Genomic DNA, 22,754 nt, shown 5'->3' on the forward strand with positions numbered 1-22,754 from the left:
GGATCCCCCGGGCCTTAAAATCAGGGGGCATTCATGACTGTGGGAGACTAGATGTCTTGGGAAGGGGAGTTTGGGGAAATAGAAAACAAGGCATCCAGTTCTCCTCCCTCGTGAGACTTCCCTGGCAGTCCGGTGGTTAGGACTCTGCACTCTCACTGCCAAGGGCCTGGGTTCAATCCCCGGTCGGGGAAACTAGGATCCCACAGGCCGGGCGGCGCGTCCAAAAAAATAAAATAAAATAAAAAACAGTTCTCCTCCCTCACACTCGGCCTTGGCGCAGATGAGGCTGGCCGAAGGGTAGTTGAAGGACTTGAGGATCCGGGAGACCGCCAGGCTGACGTCCTCGTTACTGGGGTACAGGCTGACAGACGCGAAGCGAAGGTACTGAAGGCGGGGCATCTCCTCGGGACCCACCTTGACGTGGGGGATCTGAACAGAGAAGGACCTTTGCTTCCATCCTGCTCCCCCCTCCCCAGCCCTCGCCTCCAGGGACCGCCCCCCCGCCAACCCCGCGTTCCCACCTCACCTCCTTCTCCCCACAGATATGGCTCACGGTGGAGGCCGACGCAGGGCTGGAGGAGGGCCCCAGGACAGACACGACCCCCTTGGGCAGGATCTGACACACTGTGAGGGGTGGGAAGAGACCGCAGATTCAGGGACCCTCTTCCTCCTCTCTGTCCCCGCCCTCAGGGAACTGCCTTGGCCCAGGAGAGAACCCGACACTCCACATGGAGCTGCCTGACCCTCCTCCACCACCTGGGGACCCAGAAGCCCAGTCCCTGACCCAGCCCACCACAGGAGACAAAAGGAGGGGGCACGAGACAGAGGGAGGCAGGGAGACATGGCAACAGAGGGCCGGCTCAGACCAAGAGAGAGACAAAGGAAGAAATGAAGAGGATACACCAAGGACCTCCTTCTGGCTGCAAATCCAGTGCCTGGTTTCTCAGCCTTTGTCTCTCTTAAGCTTTTGAACCACGCACAACCTAAGGTGCACCCAACACCCCCTCTACCCTGAACCCACAGCCAAGGTCCCCTCTACACTCTACACCCCAAACACCATTCCTCTGCTGCATTTCCTCGCTCCTCTTTCTTCCATTTTCTTTCTCCTTAAACATGTGTGCATCTCAAGACTGGGAGGTGGACGGAAGCCTTGGTTTTTACCTGTCCAGTGCCCATCCCCATGGCAGAACCCTAACTTTTCCTGAGGGAATCACATGGTTCCCAGAATTGATTGGTACCTGACCCAGGATCAAAGAACCACATTGTGCTGGCCACAGGGATCGGTTCAGAGATGGGGACAGGCTCAAACTAGGCCACTGAGAGCCTTCCCCAGGTCCTCTGCTAAAATTATCACTGGGTTTGCTAAACTGGTGAGATGCAAAGTTTTGAGCAGTTGAGGCCATCTTGCCACCAGCTGGGGAGGGCCTTCCTGAAAATGAAGCCAATTTAGAGGAAAGTAGGACCCAGAGATGAAGACACAGAGGTTCCTGGAACATCATTTGAGTGCCTGTATTAAGCCTTGCCTGAAACAATCCTGGGATATCATTTGGGTACCTGGATTCAACCAAGCCTGAAATTAATCTTTAGGCCTTTTAGTGACATGAGCTGATAAGTTCTTTTTCCCTTAAGGCAGCCTGAGTTGGGTTTCTGCCATCCAACTAAGAGCACCGTAACTAAACGTCTCATCTTCCTCCAAACTTATTCCTTCTGTGTCTTCCATGTTGGTGAGGGTCCCACCATTTACACACACCAAATACCTGGAAATGGTCCTTGCCTTCAATCTTCCTCCTAATGGCCAATTAGTCACCAAATCCTGTCTCTTTTTTGTCCCCAAATTTTCTTATATCTGTCTGCTTCTCTTCGACCCCTCCTCCCCTGTCCTACTTTAGGGCTGTCAACTCAGGCACGCACCAGTCTCCTCGCCAGCTACCCAAATCTAGCTTCCAGACTCCACTTTCACCAGCTCCCTGTTCCAAACCCATCAACGACTCCCCACTGCCTGTAGGTGAAGGTAGCGTCTTTCAACCTGACCTGTAGACCTCCTCGAGCTGGCCTGTCAATCTGCCCAGCCTCACCTCCCACTGCCGAGTCCCACTCCAGTCCAGAAGTCTCTCACCATCCCCCCAAACACGTCCTGAGTCCAGGTGTTCAGGATGGGCGCAACCCCACATCGAGTTGCTTGGCTCCAAATACTCAGCCCTCCCCTCTGCCCCAGCTCCAGACTACAGGCACATGCCTGGAATACCATCTCCCTCCATACCCTCCAACCCGGTCTCTCATTGTGTTCTGTGCTATACCAGTCAAAAAAGTCCAGGAAACATTGGATCCCATTCTCCCTCTCAGTGATCTGAAACACACATGAACATAACAAAGGCTCCGATAAAGGCCTGCAGGAAAGAACCTGTCTAAAACACCTTTGAAGGCAGCATCTCCCGAAGGTCTAATGTCCCCAGCACGTCTGTTCAAGGGACATTTGCTCAGTCTGTGAGTATTCAACAGACTCATGCACCCCTGCTATAGGGCTGGTTGTGTTCCACGGGGCATACCTTGAGCAACACCTCTCCCTCTATACCCTGCTCATCTTTCAGAGCTCAGCTTCAGTTTAGTCTTCTCCAGAACACCTTCGCTGTCCCTGCCCCTGAGGCACCCTGGCCTCGCTGCCTGGGCCCCTCATTACTTAGCTCTGGGGGCTAAGTGTCCCCAGCCAGCTGTGAAGCTTCTCTTTCAAACGAGGCCCTCAGCTCCTCCAGGGCAGCACGGGGGCTGATGCTCTCCCCACCGCCCCAGGCCCAGCAGCACCATCTCTGGGAAGGAGAGGGCAGTGCAGACAGGAAGGAAGGGGCAGATGGAACTAGAAGAGAACACGGCAAGCTGAGGTGGCCAGGGCCGAGGAACAGACGGAGGGCCACCAGCCTGCCCTGCCTCACCCCACGGCCCCTGTGGCCCTGCTCACTGGTGTCCGTGGTCTCGTACTGGCTGTCCCGCTGCAGCTCAAAGATGTCTACTTCCACGCGGGCCTTGGCTGGGACCTCGATGATCCCGTTGATCTGCTCCCGGGCCAGGGCCAGGGCCAGACGTTCACCGCGGCCACACACTGTCTGGTCGTCCAGGATGGCAGCTGAGGGGACACAGGAGTTGGGGACCATACTCCTGGGTCCTGAGGGAGGAAGGGCTGGGCTCCTGGATTCCTTGGCTCTGAGGGAGGCTGGAGGTGGGGTCAGGGCTCCAGACTCCCTGATCTGAGGCTGGAGAGAGTCGGGATCTGGACTCCTAGGTCCAGGGGAGGAAGGAGCCGGGGGCTGCTGGGCCGAGGCCCAGATCCCTGGGTCCTGAGGGGCTGGCAGGCCCAGAAAAGAACCCCAGGGAGGGCTCCGGGAGGGTCTGTGAGGAGGCAGGGGCCAGCGGGGGCGCTGTAGGGCCTCACCCATGCGCAGTGATGAGAGCACCTGGCAGCTGGGGCTGGCAAAGGCGACAATCAGCAGCAGCAGCAGCTCAGCCGGCATCTTCCTCCTTCCTCATGGGGACGCAGCTGCCGCGGCCCCCACTCGCCACCTGCAGGGAGACCCCCAGCCCACGGGGAGATTGCTGATATGGGGGCCTCTGAGCCCCTCTGGGGACTGCTGGATGGGGTGGTGACCACAGAGCCTGGGACACTGTTGCTGAGCTCTGAAGGGCCCTGCCCTCATTAGAGCTGACGAGACTGAAGGCATCGCTGTAGGGGGAGCTGAGAATCAGAGGAGCGCTAGCAGGGAGAAGCCCACAGCACGCAGGCACTGAGTGGGAGAAACACTGCTAGAGCCACCAAAATGGGAGGCAGGCATGAAAAGGATCTCAGGTAAGAGCGAATTCCAGGAACCATCTCCACCCCAGGAGGAGACCAGGAAGTGCCACCCCCCCACCCAATTCCGCCCCTGTCTCTGGGCAGGCAGCTGTTACTAGGCAACAGAAACCGGCTGGAGAGGATGCAGTGGTTGCTAGGCAACCCCATCCCAGGCCTCACTTGCCACCTTCCTGACGTCCCTGGTTCCCACAATCCCACAGGGAGAGAGGCCTGGACATCCGGGGTCTGGAGGGGAGAGTATCCAGGAGTTAGGAAACTTGGGAAGAGAAAGACACATGGAGGCACACAGATGGAGTCAGATGGTCAGACCCGAGGCACCTAAGGGACTAAAAAAGAAAAAAGGAAAAAAGAAGGGTAAAGAGAGGGAAGGGGGGGAAGCCGAGAGACAGAAAGAGGAAGAGAGGCCAGAGGTGGGAGGGATACCAAGAGACTCAGGAAAGGAGAAAGGGAAAATAGGCCAAAATATAAGGGAACAGAAAGCTGATATGAAGACAAGAGAATGGGGATAGCAATGGAGAGAAACAGAGGAGAGTTACAGGAAGATGAGGACAGGACTAGGAAAGAGAAAGAGGGAAGAGATAGGAAGACAGTGAGACACGGAGATGGAGAGAGAAAGGGCAGGGCAGGGAGAGGAAGAGAGCAGGCAGGCAGAAGAGAGGGAAGTCAAGACACAGGAGGGACACAGAATAGAACAGGAAGACAGAATGGAGAGGACACAAACCCACCAGAGATGCCACCAGAGACCCGGATGGGAAGACTGAGTAAGGCAAGGGGTGCACTGTCTGCAGAAGCGGGTCCCAAACTGTGCCCCCGCACCCAGCACCAGGGAGCTGAAGACTAGGGGCAGACAGTGAGTCTCTGCTCCCCACAACTGCTCCAGGTGCCCTGGGCTTCCGCAGGGTGACCACTGGGCAGGGATGAGTTTGGCCAGATGCATGGTGCCCCCTGGCCAACGGCCATGCCCCCAAGGGAAGGGACACTTGGGTTTCCATGGGAGGGGGTTACTGAGAGGCCTAGAATGCTGTGAGGTGAGCCTGGGGGGGCTCCCCGCACCCCACTCATGCCCACAGAAGGAGGGCTCAAGCTGGTAAGATGGTAGAATGAAACTTGCTAATGGAGACAGAGGCACAATGCAAAGTTCAGATCATCCCTTGAAGCCAGAAAACCTAGGCCAGGGCCACAAGAGACCCCGCCCTCAGCCCCTGCTCTGCCACCGACTCCCAGGTGACCTCAAGCAGATCCCCCTCTCTCTCGGGACCTCTGGGAAAGACAGGCTGGGGATGGGAGGGCCTGCTGCACAGCCTGGGGCCTGTGGACTGTAATCGGCATCTAAGGTGAAGGCCTGTCAAGGGTGGAGGAGCAAGGGAAGCAGGGAGAAGCTGGAAGGAGAATTCACAGGGGGAGGGATGTGGAGGGCGGGGCTAGGAGAGAGGCTGGAGTGAAGGGGTCATCCTGAGACACCAGGGGCTTCTGGGGGCAAATCAGGGAGCAGAGACTAGAGGATAGATAGAAAGACCGAGAATGAGACAGGAGCCAGAAGGGCAGGGACCCACAGGTGGCAGACACGGGTGGAAGCCGAAAGACACAGTCCAGGGACAGGGCTGGGGGCAGCAGATGGACACAGAGGTACAGGAAGGCACAGACAGAAAAACAGACAGACCAAAAGTAAGTAACTGGGGCTAAATGAGAGAGAAGGACACACACACATCACCTACAAGTGAGACACCAAAGGGGACAGAGACAAGACAGAGAGCGTGAGAGAGGAGGGGCAGGGAATCAGGCCCGAGTCTCATAGGCCCAGGTACTTAGGCAAAGCCAGATAAAGATGGAAACACAGCAGCTGAGTGAGCGGAAAGGGCCCTGCCAGGGTAGGAAGACAGACAAGTGGGCAAGTGAGAGATATCACAAAGGGGAGAGGGCAAATGAGGTGAGGCAAAACAACTAACAGGTACAGGAACCGTGGGGAGAAGAGAAATTGCAAAACTCTGAAAAGAAGGAGGGCTAGTCGGAAAGAGACAGAGAGAAAAGGTATGTGAGCCACACAGTTTCTCTCGAGAAGAGGAAGGGGCAAGTGGGACAGACACAAGATAGACAGAGTCCCAAACAAGGAGAGATGAGAAGTGAGAGTCAGGGAGGGAAACTGAGGGAGGAAGAGTGAGTGACCTGGAGGGGCACAGGCAGGAGACAGGACAAGCACCCACCTAAGGGGGGCAGGTCCACACAGAGGTGCATCACTCAGAGCACCTTGGAAGGGGCGGTCATTCCCAGAGCCTGCAAGCCCCAAAGGGAGGGAAGGAATGGGAACCAAAGGAATGGAGAAGTGGGAAGAGAGAATGGGGGTGGGGGGGAGATCACCATAGAAAAAACAAAGTGGACCATGGAGGGGGGCAGTTGCTAAAGGAGTGAGGGATGGAGGAGACAGGACGAGGAGTGGATCTGGGGAAGAAAGCAGAAAAGTAAGAGGAGGAAGACAGCCTCCGAGCCCAGAGTTAGAGAGGCAGACAGGGGAGCAGAGGCAAAGGCAAAGCAAACAGGGGACAGAGGGCAGTGCAGAGAGGGCTAGACGGGGCATGGGATCCTCCCAAAAGAGAGAGAGGAGAGACAGGGGAGTTTCGAGAGACAGAGGGAGGAGAGGGAGACGGAGACAGAGATCAGCAGAGACACACCAAGAAAGGGCTGGGCTAGCAGTAAGGAGAAACAAGTTGGACAGAGCTAGAGCGAGGCCCAAGAGACACATGAAATGGAGATTCCAAAACGGAAAGACATTTCCAGGAGATACAGACCGGCTGGGATGGGACGCATGGCAGGCAGAGAGGATGAGGCTCAGAGGAAAGAAGAGAGACTGAAACAGTGTGAGAGAGCAGAGCCGGTCACCGCGGGGCCGAGGCTGGAGCAAGCAGGGGCGGAGACCAGCCAGGAGTCCCGGAGAGGGAGTGAGACCGCAAGTAAGAGCCAGCCAGCCCCTCAGGAGCCCAGCAGCTGGGGGCTGGGAGGCAAGATGAGCTCTGTACCCAGAAGAAGGGGTGAGGAAAGGCCAAGGGGAAGGAAGGCTGGGAGATGGAGGGCGCAGGGCAGGCCCTTGGTGGGGGAGGGTATCTGCCGTTCCGGGGAGCAGGGGAATGCGGGGCCCCCCACCAGGCCGCAGTGAGCCCAGCCTTCCAGGACCCAGGCCCGGCCCCAGCCCAACCCCCATCCTGCAGACACTCACGGATCCTGGTGGGACGGAGGGCTGGGCTCCCTCGAGGCCCGAGGAACGACAAGGAGGAGATGCTCTGACGCTGGGCGGTGTGGCTGGGGCGGGGGGAGAGGGCAGTCCAGAGGGCCCCCTCCCCCACCTCCGGCAGTGGCCCCCAACTAACCCAAAATGGGGGTGCTCCCGGGGCGCAGGGAGGAAGGACAGGTGGAAGAGGAGAGGGCGGGCCGGGGAGGGGAGGAAGGGGAAAGGAGAAAATGGAGGAGGGAAGGGGAGAGAGGAGAGGGGGAAGGAGCAAATGGAGGGGAAGGAGGGAGGAAGGTGAAAACGAAAGGGAGGGGGCACAGGCAGAGCCGGGGGAGGGGGAAGCCGGCCCAGGCAAGGGCCCCCGCCCCCTCCCCTAGCCAGGCCGGCCTGGGGGGGCCACGGGGGGCGAGGACTGGGTGGAGACAAGGAAGCTGGCCATCGGGAGAAGTGGGGGAGGGGAGGGCTTGGTGGGGGGGAGGGGGCCACCCCTTCCCCCCTCCCCCCTGGAGCCCCGGCCCTGCCCTGGAAGAGGCTAGGGCCTGTGGACCTCAAGCCCTCAGCCCCCACGGGAAAGCATGCTGGGGGCGGGGAGAGGCAGAGGAGTGGAGGGCCTGGGGAGGATGGGGTGCTGGGAGACCCAAAGAGTGATGAGAGGGCTGGAGAGGTGGAGAGATAGGGAGGAGGGAGAGGAGGAGGGAGGGGAGGATGGAGAGAAGCAGGTGGGAGAGGGAGAAGGAGGAGGGGGGGGTGTCCCGGGGGCACCCAGCGCAGGGCCTCAGCAGGAGGGCCTGGCCATGGACCCCTGGTTCCCTGTGAGAAGCAGCCGCCGGCTCCGGGTCCCCAGCTGGGCCTGCCTTCCTGCTGCTGGTTGCCACCGCAGCCGCGGCCACCACCACCACTTCTCCTTCTCCCCTCCGAGGCTGCCGCCTGCCTGCCCGCCTGCCGCCCGCGCTGGGTCCTGGAGCGCAGGGGGGCGGGGGGGAGAGAGATGAGGGAGGGAGGGAAGGAAAGAGGGAGGGAGGGAGACGGGGAGGAGGGTGGGCAGGAGGGAGGCAGGCAGTCAGAGAGAGAGAGAGAGAGAGAGAGAGATGGAGCGATGGGAGTCAGGGGAGGGGGAGCCCGTATTGGTCCGAGCTGGGGGGCCCCCGGAGAGGAGAATGCTGATGAGGGGAAGGCGCTGCATTGGACAGAGGGCCCACCCGTCGCCACCTCCTCCACCACACCATGCCACCGCCCTGCCCAGGCAGCCCTTGGGCACAGGAGTCCACAGAGACACAGCTGAGAGGCAGGGAGACCTGGGGAGAAGGCCATGGAGCTGGGGGAGAGGGCTACAGAGATGAAGAAAAATGCAGAGAAACAGCAAGACAGCCATCAAGAGCCACAGAGGTGGACCAAGGTCCGCAAACCCCACAAGGACAAGGACAGGGAAAAGCCCAGAGCAAAGAAAGGGTCATCTAGACCAGGGAGCAGACCACAGAGACAAGCTAAGGACCTCAGAGACAAGGGCAGCTCGTGGACTCAGAGAGCCCCCCATGAAGATGGGGACAGGGGGCAGCTCATGGACTCAGAGAGCCCCCAGGAAGATGGAGAGAGGCCCACAGGAACAGAAAGCACTCCTCAGGCATGGAGAGTGGTCCATAGTGACAGGAGAAGACCATGGACAGGAGGAGAGGACCACAGACACTGGAACAAGGATGCATATTACAGAGACAAGGAGGAGGGCCAAGAAAAGTGGGAGAGGGTCACGGAAATGGAGGGAGGCCCACAGACACCAGAAAACCCACAAAGGCAGAATGTGGACACAAAAGGCCCACTGAGGCAGGAGCAGCCGGCCCATGGAGAAAAGGGAGAAGCCCCCAGAAATAGAAATAGTCCCCATGGAGGTGAAGGGATGGGTGGTGAGTATGAGAATTCTCCATCATGCAGAAAGAAATCCTGGGGACCTGAGTGGGTGGGAGAAGATTCACCCAAGCATAGTCAGTGGGAAAGGGCAGGGAGCTGGAGGGCAGAGCCAGCAGAAGTGGAAGACTCCCTCCCTCTTGGAGAGAGCTGAGCAGGGCAGGGGGATGGAAGAGAGAAGCAGAGATACAGATCTTGGAGTGGGGGTGGGTGGTGCATGGCTGGGTGGGGGGTGAAATTTTGGGGGAAGGAACATGACAGTTGGCGCTGAAGGCTGAGTCCATGACTCACCACCACCCCCAATGCTCGTGATGGGGAGGAGACACTGAGACACTCACGTGCAGCCCCCAGCACACGTGACCGCATGCCTCGCGCGCATACACTCTGCACGTGGCAACTCTCACATCGGCCTGGCATGGGAGGCCCCCTGCATCCCCCACATGCTTCTGACATATACATCTGACCCTGAAGGCCCACCGACTTTACATATACCTCCTCGCCCTACTTAAGGGGCCCCCAACACCCACCCTCAGCTCCAGCTCGCTCTGAAAGCGCAGACTCGCCCTGGCCTCTAGGCCTTTGCTTATGCAGGGACCCCAGCGTAGAATGCCTATCCTGGATTGAACCTGTCCCAGAAGTCCTAGTCCTGTGCCACCATCTCCAGAAAAACTGACGCAGGCCTCAGGTTACTCCTGTATCATCTGAAGTGAAGGGACCTAGTCAATCCAGATAAATTGGGAAATACAAGCAGAAGGTCGCAGCAGAAAGGGGCCTGATAAATCAAGCCTGACCCTTCCATTTTCAAGTGGACAGGAGTGAGACTCTGCCCCAGGGCATGGAGCCTGTCAAAGGCTGAGTCTAGCTTCCAGGTTATCTGGTTCCTGCCCCTGGTGATTTCATCGTGAGGGCAAATCCAGATTACTAGCCTTAGAGCTCACTGGTTACCACCAACTTCTTTCCTTTACTTCTTGCATTCATCCATTTAGCATGCCACTCTGGACGTCCCACCTGTCAGGCAGTAGAGCCTGGGAGCCAAGAGTATAGACCTTGGAGTCAACTCCTGGGTTACAATCCTGGCTCTGTCTCTTCCTAATGATGGGCAAGTTATTTAATTTCTCTGAGCCTCAGTTTCTTTGCAAAGTGAGAGCAATAGTTCCTCCCTCCGAGGGTTATTGAGAGGATTAAACTGTATGATGCATGGAAAGCACTGAGCATAATACTTAGCAAGTCATAACACACTCAAGACACATTAGCTATTATTACTAGGCTCCTTGAGATCCTAATAAAAATAACTCTTGGGTTTCCCTGGTGGCACAGTGGTTGAGAGTCCGCCCGCCGATGCAGGGGACACGGGTTCGTGCCCCGATCCGGGAAGATCCCACATGCCGCGGAGCGGCTGGGCCCGTGAGCCACGGCCGCTGAGCCTGTGCGTCCGAAGACTGTGCTCTGCAACGTGAGAGGCCACAAAAAAAAACCCAAAAAACCTCTTACATAGATTTAAAAGTTTTTTTAATTAAAAAAATCTTACTTTAGTATAGTTGATTTACGTGTTAATTTCTGTTGTACAGCAAAGTGATTCAGTTATACATATATATTCTTTTTCATTATGGTTTATCACGGGATATTGAGTATAGTTCCCTGTGCTATATGGTAGCACTTTGTTGTTGTTTTGCACTTTGTTGTTTAATCCATCATACATATAATAGTTTTCATCTGCTAATCCCAAACTCTCAATCCTTCCCTCCCCCACCTCACCTCCTTGGCAACCACAAGTCTGTTGTCTATACCAGTGAGTCTGTTTGTTTCGTAGGTATCTTCATTTGTGTTGTAGTTTAGATTCCACATATAAGTGATATCATTATGGTATTTGGCTTTCTCTTTCTGACTTACTTCACGTAGTACGATAATCTCAAGGTCCATCCGTGTTGCTGCACATGGCATTATTTAATTCTTCTTCGTGGCTGAGTACTATTCTATTGTATATATACCACATCTTCTTTATTCATTCATCTGTTGATGGACATTTAGGTTGCTCCCATGTCTTGGCTACTGTACATAGTGTTGCTATGAACATAGGGGTGCGTGTATATTTCCAAATTATAGTTCTGTCTGGATATATGCCCAGGAGTGGGATTGCTGGATCATAAAGCAACTCTATTTTTAGTTTTTTGAGGAACCTCCATACTGTTTTCCATAGTGGCTACACCAATTTACATTCCCACCAACAGTGTAGGAGGGTTCCCTTTTCTCCGCAACCCCTCCAGCACTTAACTCTTACATAGCTTTTACTCTGTGCCTCACAACCACACAAGACAGGAGCTATTATCCTGCAAGTGAGGAAACTGAGGCACAGAGGAGCTGACTTGCCCAAGACAACAGCTAAGAAGTGGCAGGGCCAGGATTCCAATCCAGGCAGCCTGGTTTGATTACATGGATCTGGAGTTAGAGTTTAATCTAATAGAAAGTTAGGATACCCAGTTAGAATCCAATCGAAGGACATAGCAAGAGTGGCTGAAGAGTCAGACCTAGGTCTGACTCAGTGTTTGGGGTCCCCTAGGAGCTTTTTGGCCTTAGGAAAGTAAATGACCAATTCCTCTAGACTCAGTTTACTCATCTGAGAAATGCGGGGGGGCGGTTAGAACAAGTGAATCTCTTGCAGCTCCTGTCCTTGGGAAGTAGCACTGGATACATAACAGTGCTGGGGCAACTTGCTCCCAAGGCTCTGAGGGCCAGAAGGGGACGTTGAGTAGGAATGGCCAGAGCTCCTTGAACATATAGGTACTCCAGCTTCCCTGAGCTTTGGGGGCATCAGCCTGGAAGGGGGGCACCCTAGAAGAAAGGAGAATATAATCCAGACATTACAGGGTCACTTTCTTCAGGTTCTCACCCTGGTTGTCCTTCAGGTCATCTACCCCCTACATTTCCTGTTTCTTCAAATGAAACTGCCTGAGCTGTCTGAGGACTGGGCACTGTCACACCCACTGGCTCAGCCCTGGGGTCGGGATTGGCCTGAGACCTTAGTGACACTTGAGTAAGGGAGGTGGGTCAGGGACTAGGTTTCCCAATAGGCAGGGATTCAGACCTCTGCCCTTGGCTAGAGGAAGCCTGTGGGTACCATGGCAGGGAAAGAAGGGTCCCTCGAGATCCCCATTGCAACTTCCTCTGTCCTGTCTGTCCTGGCTCTGAAAGCCTTGATAATAAAGAGACACTGTCCTGGACTTGGTTTCCTTTGAGATTCTCTTGGACCAGGGCCTGGGTTGAGGGGAGCTTGGGGAAAAATGATGATCCATCTGGATACTTTCCATCAGTAGTTTACTGGCTAGCTCCTTCCTGTCATTCCTCAGTGACCTCCGAGAGAGGCCCACCCAAGTTCATTCCACACCCTCTGCCTACCTGCTGTATTTTCTTTACAACACTGTCACTGGCTGTCTCCATTTATTTTTGTACCTGGTATTTTCTACCCTCACTAAAATGTAAACTCCACGAGGGCACAGACTTTTCTTGTTCCTTCTCTATCCCTACAAAGATTAACCTTGACCTGGCATATCGTAGCCGGTTATTAAATAATCACGAATAGAAAACAAAACAAATGAAACTGCCCGTCCCCGATTTTATGTTTTCTCCTCCATTTCACATTTCCTCCCTTATGCTTCAGGTTTTCATTGTTCCCTCAGATTCCTTCTCTCCTTGTTTTTCCTCCGACATTTCTTCTCCCCCTCCCTCAAGAGTCCCTCGGTTTTTCTTCCCTTCCTTCTTGCTGCCTTTATTCCTCTTTTTTAAAAAATTAATTAACTTATTTTTGGCTATGTTGGTTTTTTTTGTTGTTGTTGCCGCTCCCGGGCTTTCTCTAGTTGCAGAGAGCGGGGTCTACTCTTCGTTGCGGTGCCCGGGCTTCTCATTGCAGTGGCTTCCCTTGTTGTAGAGCACAGGCTCTAGGCGCCCGGGCTTCAGTAGTTGTGGCTCACGGGCTCTAGAGCGCAGGCTCGGTAGTTGTGGCGCATGGGTTTAGTTGCTCGGCGGCAACGTGGGACGTTCCCCGTCCAGGGCTCGTACCTGTGTCCCCTGCATTGGCCGGCAGATTCTTAACCACTGCGCCACCAGGGAAGTCCCTATTCCCTTCTTTCTAATGAAGTGAGTCTGGAGCCTTGATTTCCCCTTTTTCTCTCCCTGCAACTGGTGCTATAGTTTCCCGTCTCCCCTTCGCGCTGACTGTGCTTCACTCTCTCCTTTCTTTCCTCTGGGATTCCTGCGCCTCGAGTCCCCCGCCTCCGCCCTCCGAGTGTCGGGTACCTCAATTTCCCCCACTTTACCCCTCGACCCCGAGTCACCTCCCGACCGGCAACCCCAACATGGCGCCCGAAGCAGCGCTCCGCCGTCTGACGTCACCGCGCTGTCCTCCCCTCTAGAGCCTTCAAACGGAATCGCTGAGGAGGTGGAGGAGGAACATCCTTCAGGGGGCGTAAGGGGGCGGGCACTATCAACCCGGGGGCCGGCCGGTGAGAGAACGTCGCTGGAGGATTGGTTGGGCGCTGCGGGGGATCCAAACGTCACATATTATTGGCCCAGGGCTCGGAGACGTGAGCGTCGATTGGCAGAACGGCAGGGGCCAGACGGGCGATGATTGGGCTCATTCGCCATCGGCGCGGCGGCCGACGAGGAAGGTGGGAGGGGCGTTCCTGAGGGTGATTGGGGGCGAGAGCGAGGCTGCGGAGCAGGCGAGAGGAGACGGCGGGAGCTAGAGAGGGCGTAGCGCTAGGGTGGCCGCGCGAGGGGAGCTGCGGCCCGGGCCGGGGCCCGGGGGGTGCGAGACGGCTGAGGCGGGTAAGTGCGGGCGGGCGTGTGAAGGCCGGCCGGGCTCCCCACCCTCCCCCCGCGGTCTCCACTCGTCACGTCGCCTGCGCACTGAGGGCCGGAGGGGGGCGCGCGCCGGGAGATGAGGGCGGAGCGGTACCAACGGCCCGCGGGGCGCGCGGGAAGCTGGGCGGGGCCCGGGCCGGGGTGGCGGGTGGGAAAGGGGCCAGAGTCCTGGGAAGGGCGAGGAGGGACGGGGCTTGGGCTGGGGGCTGGCAGGGACCTGGGTGGTAAGGGAGGCGTTAGAGCTGCCCCCGGGAGGGTCTCCAAGGCTCCTGGGAGTACGCGGCAAAGGGCTGGGCGCTGGGACAGTCCAGGACCGAAGGAGGGTGGATGGTTAGAGGGCAGTAGGGTGCCCAGGGAGGGGTTTAGGCCGTGAGAACAGAGGTGGTTAAGTTACCGTAAAGAGAAACTCTAGTTATTCCTGGAGAGTTAGGCCAATGAGAGGGGTCTTGGTGTGAAAAGATATCAGGAAATGGATGTGCCTAGAGGGGAGAGTTAGAGCTGAGGGAGAGGTCCCGGTGTGAAGAATGGGGTTACATTAATGTGAAGAGTTAAACCACAGTGGGGGGGGGCGCGTTGGGTACCCTTGGAATGGGTTGAGAGGGGTCTCTGTGCAAAGAAGGGTTATGTTTTATGTTAAGTGAAACTGGCGTCTGGGTATCCCTAGAATAACTTGAGGAGAAATGGTCTTTCTGAAAAGTACTAGGAATTAGGTCAAGGTGAAGAGTAGGAATTGGGGATCCCTGGAGGGGGTTAGGGTGGTGAGAGAGATCTGTGTGTTAAGCTGGGGAGGTCTGGGTAGCCGCAGGGTAGTAGGATGGTCAGAGGGCCCTGGGTGTGAGGAAGAGGGATCTGGCTATCTATCAGGGTTAGGGTGGTGGTAGGAGGGGTTTTGCCTAAGAGGGGGTTTCACGGTATTCTTAATGAGATTTGGACAGTGGGAGGGGTATGTGGGAAAGGAGTTTAAGCCATTATGAAGTATAGTCCGTATATCCTTGGATTGTAATAGAGTATGTGTGGGATCTTTTTGTGGAAAAGAGGAATTTTGATATGAAGAGGGGGTCTGAGCATCCCTGGAATGGGTTAGGGTGGGGTTGGGTCTTTTTGCAAATAAGAGGGGTTTAGGTTGATACGAAGAATGTTGTCTGGGCATCCCTAGAATGGGTTGGGGTGGGGAGGAAGGGGGTCTTTTTGCAAAGAAGAAAAGGTTAGGCTAATAATGTGAGGTGGCGGGAGTCTGTCCCTAGAATGGGTTAGGGTGAGGGTGGGTCTTTTTGTAAAGAAGAGGGGTCTGGGTATCCCAAGAATGGGTTAGGGTGGGAGGGGTCTTTTTTGCAAAGAAGAATATGTGAAGAGAGGTTCTGGGAATCCCTGAATGGTCTAGGGTGGTTGTCCATAAAGAAGGAGGGTTTAAATCAGTATGAAGAGGGGGTCTGGGTACCCCAGAGAGAATTGTAGATGATGTCTCAGTGGACAGAAGAGGTAGGTGATTAATGTGAAGGGTGTCTGGGTGCCCTGGAAACATGAGTTAGGGTGGTGGGAAGGGTCTGAATGTGAAGAAAGGATTAGGCTTTTGTGAAGATGGGTTTGGGTGTCCTGGATAGGCCCTTAGGGTTGTGGGAGAGGGCCTTGATTTGTAGAGGGAGTTAAATAATTTGAAGAGGGGGATCTGGGGATCACGGGGAAGTGGTTAAGGTTTGGAAAAGGTCTGCGTGTGGAGATGGGTTAGGCCAATGTGAGAAAAGTTTATTGATGTGAGGAACCTGGGCATCAAAGGGAGAAAGTTAGCGGGTGACAAGCTGTGTACAAAGGAGGAGGGTTGCACCATGAGAGGGTGCCGAAAGTGGCAGGGCCCTGGGGCAGTTTGAGTGGTCAGGGTGTAAAAACAGATAGAGAACCTGGGGGTGGGAGCAGAGGAGGAGTGAAGCTCTGAACAGTGGGTGGTTTGGGCCTGTGTGAGGACTCTCCCCGGCAGTTGGGGGTAGGGATGGGGTAGTATGTTGGTAAGAAGAGTCAGTGGAAGGAAGAGGGTCCTGTGTGATGGGTTGGGGCTTTGGGCCAGCTGTGAGGCATGAGAATGAGAGATTGGACAGGTTGCAAGGATCTGGTAGGTGGAGTTTAATGCTAGTTGATGCAGAGGTGAGATTTGGGCAGATTCACTGGGAACGGACTGCGGGGAAGGTTTTGTGCTTGGTGCTCTTGTGTGTTCAAGAGAGGAAGGATTGTTAGGGAGTGGAAATATGGAAGCAAGAAGTTAGATGGGGAAATTGATGTAGGATTTTGGTAGGGAAATGATAAAGGGAAAGAATTTTCCCTGGGAAGGACTGAGGAAGCAGTGGCTTAGATACAATTTGTCCCCACTTCTCCCAGCCCAGGGTCTTGCCGCCGTCATGACTGAGGAGTCAGAGGAGACAGTCCTATACATTGAGCACCGCTATGTCTGCTCTGAGTGCAACCAGCTGTATGGATCCCTGGAGGAGGTGCTCATGCATCAGAACTCCCACGTGCCCCAGCAGCACTTTGAGCTGGTGGGTGTGGCTGACCCTGGAGTCACTGTGGCCACAGAGGCAGCTTCTGGCACGGGCCTCTATCAGACCCTAGTGCAGGAGAGCCAGTACCAGTGCCTGGAGTGTGGGCAGCTGCTGATGTCACCCAGCCAGCTCCTGGAACACCAGGAGCTGCACCTGAAGATGATGGCGCCCCAGGAGGCAGCGCCAGCTGAGCCACCACCCAAGGCGCCCCCCCTGAGCGCCAGTACCATCCACTATGAGTGTGTGGATTGCAAGGCTCTCTTCGCCAGCCAGGAGCTCTGGCTGAACCACCGGCAGACGCACCTCAGGGCCACTCCCACCAAGCCTCCGGCTCCAGTTGTCCTGGGGTCCCCAGTTGTCCTGGGGTCCCCCGTGGGCCAGGCCCGCGTGGCTGTGGAGCACTCATACCGCAAGGCAGAAGAGGGTGGGGAAGGGGCAGCTGTCCCCTCTGCCGCTGCCACCACCGAGGTGGTGACTGAGGTGGAGCTGCTCCTCTACAAGTGTTCTGAGTGCTCGCAGCTCTTCCAGCTGCCAGGCGACTTCCTGGAGCATCAGGCCACCCACTTCCCGGCTCCCGCCCCAGAGTCTGAGGAGCCTGCCTTGCAGCAGGAGACTCTGACCCCATCACCTGCAGAGGTGCCTGTGTCTCAGCCTGACCCCCTGCCATCCTCTGACCACAGTTATGAGCTGCGCAACGGTGAAGCCATTGGACGCGATCGCCGGGGGCGCAGGGCACGGAGGAACAACAGTGGAGAGCCAGGCGGGGCAGCCACCCAGGAGCTCTTCTGCTCAGCCTGTGACCAGCTCTTTCTCTCACCTCACCAGCTGCAGCAGCACCTGCGGAGTCACCGGGAGGGTGTCTTTAAGTGCCCCCTGTGCAGTCGTGTCTTCCCCAGCCCTTCCAGTCTGGACCAGCACCTCGGAGACCACAGCAGCGAGTCTCATTTCCTGTGTGTGGACTGTGGCCTGGCCTTTGGCACAGAGGCCCTCCTCCTGGCCCACCGGCGAGCCCACACCCCAAATCCTCTGCATTCGTGTCCATGTGGAAAGACCTTTGTCAACCTCACCAAGTTCCTTTATCACCGGCGTACCCATGGGGTTGGGGGTGTCCCTCTGCCCACAACACCAGTCCCACCGGAGGAGCCTGTCATTGGCTTCCCTGAGCCAGCCCCAGCAGAGACTGGAGAGCCAGAGGCCCCGGAGCCCCCAGCTGCTGAGGAGAGCCCAGCAGGGCCTGCTGCCCCAGGCACCTACCGCTGCCTCCTGTGCAGCCGTGAATTTGGCAAGGCATTGCAACTGACACGGCACCAGCGTTTTGTGCACCGGCTGGAACGGCGCCATAAGTGTAGCATCTGCGGCAAGATGTTCAAGAAGAAGTCTCACGTGCGTAACCACCTGCGCACACACACAGGTGAACGGCCCTTCCCCTGCCCAGACTGCTCCAAGCCTTTCAACTCACCCGCCAACCTGGCCCGCCACCGGCTCACACACACAGGGGAGCGACCCTACCGGTGTGGGGACTGCGGCAAGGCTTTCACACAGAGCTCCACCCTGAGACAGCACCGCCTGGTGCATGCCCAGCACTTCCCCTACCGCTGCCAGGAGTGCGGAGTGCGTTTTCACCGCCCCTACCGCCTGCTCATGCACCGCTACCACCACACGGGCGAGTACCCCTACAAGTGTCGCGAGTGCCCCCGCTCCTTCTTGTTGCGACGGCTGCTGGAGGTTCACCAGCTTGTGGCCCATGCCGGGCGCCAGCCCCACCGCTGCTCGTCCTGTGGTGCTGCCTTCCCTTCCTCGCTGCGGCTGCATGAGCACCGCTGTGCAGCTGCCGCTGCCCAGGCCCCGCGGCGCTTCGAGTGTGGCACCTGTGGCAAGAAAGTGGGCTCAGCTGCTCGGCTGCAGGCCCACGAGGCAGCCCACGCAGCTGCTGGGCCTGGGGAGGTCCTGGCTAAGGAGCCTCCGGCCCCTCGGGCCCCACGGGCTGCTCGCACACCAGTGGCCTCCCCAACGACCCTTGGAGGCATGGCACCTGCGGCCCCTGCGGCCCCTGCCCGACGCCGTGGCCTGGAGTGCAGCGAGTGCAAGAAGCTGTTCAGCACGGAGACGTCACTGCAGGTACACCGGCGCATCCACACAGGCGAGCGGCCATACCCGTGTCCAGACTGTGGCAAGGCCTTCCGTCAGAGTACCCACCTGAAGGACCACCGCCGCCTGCACACAGGGGAGCGGCCGTTCGCCTGTGAAGTGTGTGGTAAAGCCTTTGCCATCTCCATGCGCCTGGCAGAACATCGCCGCATTCACACGGGCGAGCGGCCCTACTCCTGCCCCGATTGTGGCAAGAGCTACCGCTCCTTCTCCAACCTATGGAAGCACCGCAAGACCCACCAGCAGCAGCATCAGGCAGCTGTGCGGCAGCAGCTGGCAGAGGCAGAGGCTGCCGTCGGCCTGGCTGTGATGGAGACTGCAGTGGAAGCCCTGCCCCTGGTGGAGGCCATTGAGATCTACCCTCTGGCTGAGGCTGAGGGCGTCCAGATCAGTGGCTGACCCTGCCTCGTGTCCCTCTTCAGCACCACCATGCCCTCTTGGTGAAGAGCTTTCTCTACCATCCCCTTAAGTCTCTGTACATACTGTGCCCCTTTTCCACCCCTCTCAACTGCCATGTAAGTTCTGTAACTGGATTTATTCTTTCTTCTGAGGGGGGTGCTCTAGGGTCCTTGACGTGCATAAAGGTGCCCCCGCCCACACACACACCTGTTGGCCCCAAGGTGAAATGGTCAATAAAGACTGAGTTGGACATTTATGTGCTTTTGTCTGGCCTGGCCGTGTGGGGTGGTGGAATTTGGGAGCTGTGAGCCCCAGGTTCTTGGGTCTGACTTTTCATGGCTGCATTCCCAGTGCCTAGAACAGGGCCTGGCAAGTAGTGGAGCTCAGTAAACGGAAACTAAGGAGGACCTAGAGTCCATGGGCATGGCTTTCAGGGAGCCGGGACTTCACTGTGGTAGTAGATGGGGCCAGCATGGTTCTCTTGCCACTAGAGGTCCCCACCGCCCCATAGAAAAGCCTGAAGCTGTTTCTGCTGGTGGCAGGAACATTTAGGAAAATCTTCAGGTTCTCACCACCCCTGTCCCCTTCTCTCTGGCCTGACGTGAGCCTTCTCCTCCAAGGCCATCTGATTTTCTCACTATGCATCCCTGAAGGCGAACGCAGGTCTCGGAAGGGCACAATCTCCGGGGCAGTAGAGGAGGTGGCTTCTGGGACACGATCCAGCTGTGGGATTGGAAAAGATTCTGAGTAACAGTCTCTGGGGGTAGGAAGCCTCACAAGGGGAGGTGCTCTGACACCCACCTGGAGTTGGCCTCTGGCTCAGCCCACGGATGTTGGTTGTGGGGAGAGGGGTGGTTGGGGTAGCTGACTGATGTTTGAATGCCCAATTTGTCTCAAGTATTTTCCTACATTTTTGGGAATGATCTTCACACTGATCCCGTGAAGAGAATGTTTTGTAGGAAAGGAGTCTGAAGTCAAAAGCAGTGAAGTGACTTGCCCAAGGTCATTCAAACCAGATAGGGCAGAGCTTGAATTTCAGTGTAGTTTGATTTGGTTTAATCACCTGGACGCATTCCTCTACACTCTTCTGCCTTCTCCATACTTGGGGGAGGGCAGTGGAGAGAGGATATGGTGAATGTGTGACTGGTGGAAATGCTCGGCTCCTATGCTAGTCTTTTCTCTTAAGAGCCACACTCCAAGAAAAATAACCCCCCGCCCAAGGTTACTGTAGTCTTTTTGTTAGAATTCTTATCGGAACCCTAGTAAATGAGAGGTAAAGGGAAGCTGTTTGCATTGAAACGAGGGGAAAGGGAGGCCTGAGAGCAGCCCACTCAGCCTCTCCATTACTCTCGACTCCCTTCAGCAATCCTGTAGCCCTCTGTGGGCACTGGAGCTTATGCTTCTCTTCATTTTTAAAAGGTAAACCACTCAGCCTTTTGATATCTCGACAGCTCCTAATGAAGTAGAGCGCTTAATATGTTAAGCAGTTGTTTTCGACCAGAGTGTTTTGATCGTGGGCACCATCTTTCAGTAACCTCATACCCTGCAGAAAGGACTCGAGCCATCTTAGCCCAGCATGCCAGAGCCCCTTAATCCACAGGTGAAGATTCATTCTCAGACTGCCTCCTTTCAGGAAGAGCTGTAACATCCAGAAAGTCATATCAAATAAATGCTTAGAACAATTGGAGGATTTATCTTTGCAAAACCAGATAAAAATCAGGCTGAATCAAGGGACAGGAATGGAGGAAAAAACCCTGAGGGTCAACCCTGGTTGACCCCAAGATAAAGATGCTTTCAGCAGAGAAGCAGCTGGGTGACAGTGGAGGGGATCACCCTTCCTCTATTGTGGTTCCTTTTTAGAGCCTCTAATGAAAACTTTAGACTCCCACCCTGAGAAAAGTTTATGTGTGCAAACATGTTTATGAACAAGCCATTGTTCACCGTCACCCTACTGAAACTTCCGTGGTCCTCAGTTGGACCACTCTCCTAAAAAAGATCGCACTAATCAGACCCTTCTTGGATGCTGGGATTTGCATTGGACAGGCAAAGGTTCTTGAACTTTCATGTGTGTTAGGCAATTTCCCCAGAGATTTGGATCCAGCAAGCACGTCTTGGTGAGACCTAGGCATCTGTGTTTTGAACACACCAATTCGGATGCAGGTGACTTGCAGACCCCACTAAAAAGAACCTTGCATTGCTTGGTTTTAGTTGGATGTGGAAGCTGCTTAAGCAGAACTGTCAGGGGGACAGAACAGTGGTCCTCTAGTGACAATATGTTCTTGATGATATGAGGCCCAAGTATGACTGTACAGGGGAGACCCTGTAGAGCAGCTGAGCACGTTTATGAGGCTACAGGTGGATGCCTAGTTCAGCCCCAGAGTGCTCTCAGGTGTGGCATCTGTGCTTGTCACAGGCTGGCCTGGGTGCCAAAGACCTTTTGGGTCTGTATAGTTCTGACTGCACCCCCTACAGTCAGGGGGCTGGAACAAATGACCTTCCTCCGGGTACTACTCTGAACCTCCAGCCCAACATCCCACTGCCCCATCCCTACTGACTTGGCTTGAGAGTTGGAGAAGTACTTTTTCTCTCTTGCCAAAACAGTGCAGTACTAATATATTTTCTCTTTCGAAATGATCAAACCCTCTCCTACTCGTTTCCTTTCTCCTGTTCCCCTATCCCTCACTATTGAATTTGCAGAATCCCAGCACCTGTGTGCCAGGCATACGTTAGAGCATGGAACAGTGGCAAGAAGACCTGACGGCAGTGAGGAAACACAGTTATTGACACCATTTCAGATTTTCAGCAGTGAGGTCCTGGGGATCAGCCCGTGGTCTGGCCTGTGGAACGGTTGTTCCTGCCAAATGACTTAGTCGAGATGAACACAAAAATTTGAGTGAATGAGAGACCTAATGTCGTTCTGAAAAAGAAGTCAGGTGTGTATCTTGTACCACCAGACAACTTCAAAGTCAACTCTTTGTAAAGGGTCTTGTTAGTCCTCTGTGGATGGAGGTAGGGAACTACTCACTTGTTTCCTGCATTTCTCATAGTTCTCATTTATCGAAGCCAGCGTGCTGGAGATCTGTCCTAAGCACCTACGCCATCTCATTTAATTCTTACAACCCCACAGGCTACATATTGTCTCTGTGTTACAGATGTGGACACAAGTTCACATGTTGAAGGTCATATAAAATGGCAGAACTGAGATTTAAATTCAGGAATTTGAATTCATTCTAAGTTCCAAGGCTTGTTTTTTTCTTTTCTTTCTTTCTTTTTTTTGGCTGCATTGGGTCTTCATTGCTGTGTGCAGGCTTTCTCTAGTTGCGGAGAGCAGGGGCTACTCTTCGTTGTGGTGCGCAGGCTTCTCATTGTGGTGGCTTCTCTTGTTGCAGAGCATGGGCTCTAGAGCACAGGCTCAGTAGTTGTGGCTCACGGGCTCTAGAGCGGAGGCTCAGTAGTTGTGGCGCATGGGCTTAGTTTCTCCGCGGCATGTGGGGTCTTCCCAGACCAGGGCTCGAACCTGTGTCCCCTGCATTGGCAGGCGGATTCTTAACCACTGCACCACCAGGGAAGCCCCGAGGCTTGTTTTTTTAATTGGTGAAAACAAAATTGCTCAGGTCTTACTTCTGAACATTCCCTGAACAGAAGTAAAGCCTTCCCCTCCACAGCACGCACACACACACCCCATACCCTGATTTCCCCGCCACCTTTCCCAAGACAGAGAGGAGACCAAGGGAGAAGAGGCTGTATTTCTCTCTGTACAGTTTTTAATTTTTTATTTTTTGATGTTGTTCAGATGAATGACACACTCAAGTTACAAAAATGGGGCCTTAAAAGAAGCACATTGTACAATGAACAAGCAGAT

At 55.5% G+C, this 22,754-nt stretch overlaps 2 protein-coding genes across 6 annotated transcripts in view; one reads left to right on the forward strand and one right to left on the reverse strand.

Moving 5' to 3' along the window:
• Positions 1-9,482, reverse strand: part of GRIK5 (glutamate ionotropic receptor kainate type subunit 5) — a 51,828-nt gene extending 42,346 nt beyond the window's left edge. Inside the window, exons 1-5 of one of the 3 annotated variants that reach the window (XM_060130444.1) lie at positions 9,299-9,482; positions 3,425-3,552; positions 2,954-3,118; positions 527-624; positions 264-429 (exon numbers count right to left, since the gene is read on the reverse strand). In XM_060130444.1, the coding sequence (XP_059986427.1) occupies positions 264-429; positions 527-624; positions 2,954-3,118; positions 3,425-3,503 (508 nt within the window). In that variant the 5' untranslated portion in view covers positions 3,504-3,552; positions 9,299-9,482. Of the gene's footprint in view, positions 1-263; positions 430-526; positions 625-2,953; positions 3,119-3,424; positions 3,553-7,049; positions 7,482-9,298 lie in introns of those variants that run through there. The other 2 variants (XM_060130443.1, XM_060130445.1) reach the window with 2 other exon arrangements.
• ZNF574 (zinc finger protein 574) lies at positions 6,627-19,148 on the forward strand. Of its 3 annotated transcripts, none has more exons than XM_060130446.1 (2): positions 6,627-6,786; positions 16,185-19,148. In XM_060130446.1, exons 1-2 carry the CDS (start codon positions 6,633-6,635, stop codon positions 18,890-18,892), a joined length of 2,862 nt encoding a protein of 953 aa, XP_059986429.1. In that variant the 5' UTR covers positions 6,627-6,632; the 3' UTR covers positions 18,893-19,148. The 3 variants fall into 3 exon arrangements, with proteins under 3 accessions (XP_059986429.1, XP_059986430.1, XP_059986431.1); XM_060130447.1 differs by lacking the exon at positions 6,627-6,786 and adding an exon at positions 13,615-13,781; XM_060130448.1 differs by lacking the exon at positions 6,627-6,786 and adding an exon at positions 15,180-15,296.
• The last annotated feature ends 3,606 nt before the right edge of the window (positions 19,149-22,754 follow it).

Source organism: Lagenorhynchus albirostris, chromosome 19 (genome assembly GCF_949774975.1).
Source record: "Lagenorhynchus albirostris chromosome 19, mLagAlb1.1, whole genome shotgun sequence".
Taxonomy (NCBI): domain Eukaryota; kingdom Metazoa; phylum Chordata; class Mammalia; order Artiodactyla; family Delphinidae; genus Lagenorhynchus; species Lagenorhynchus albirostris.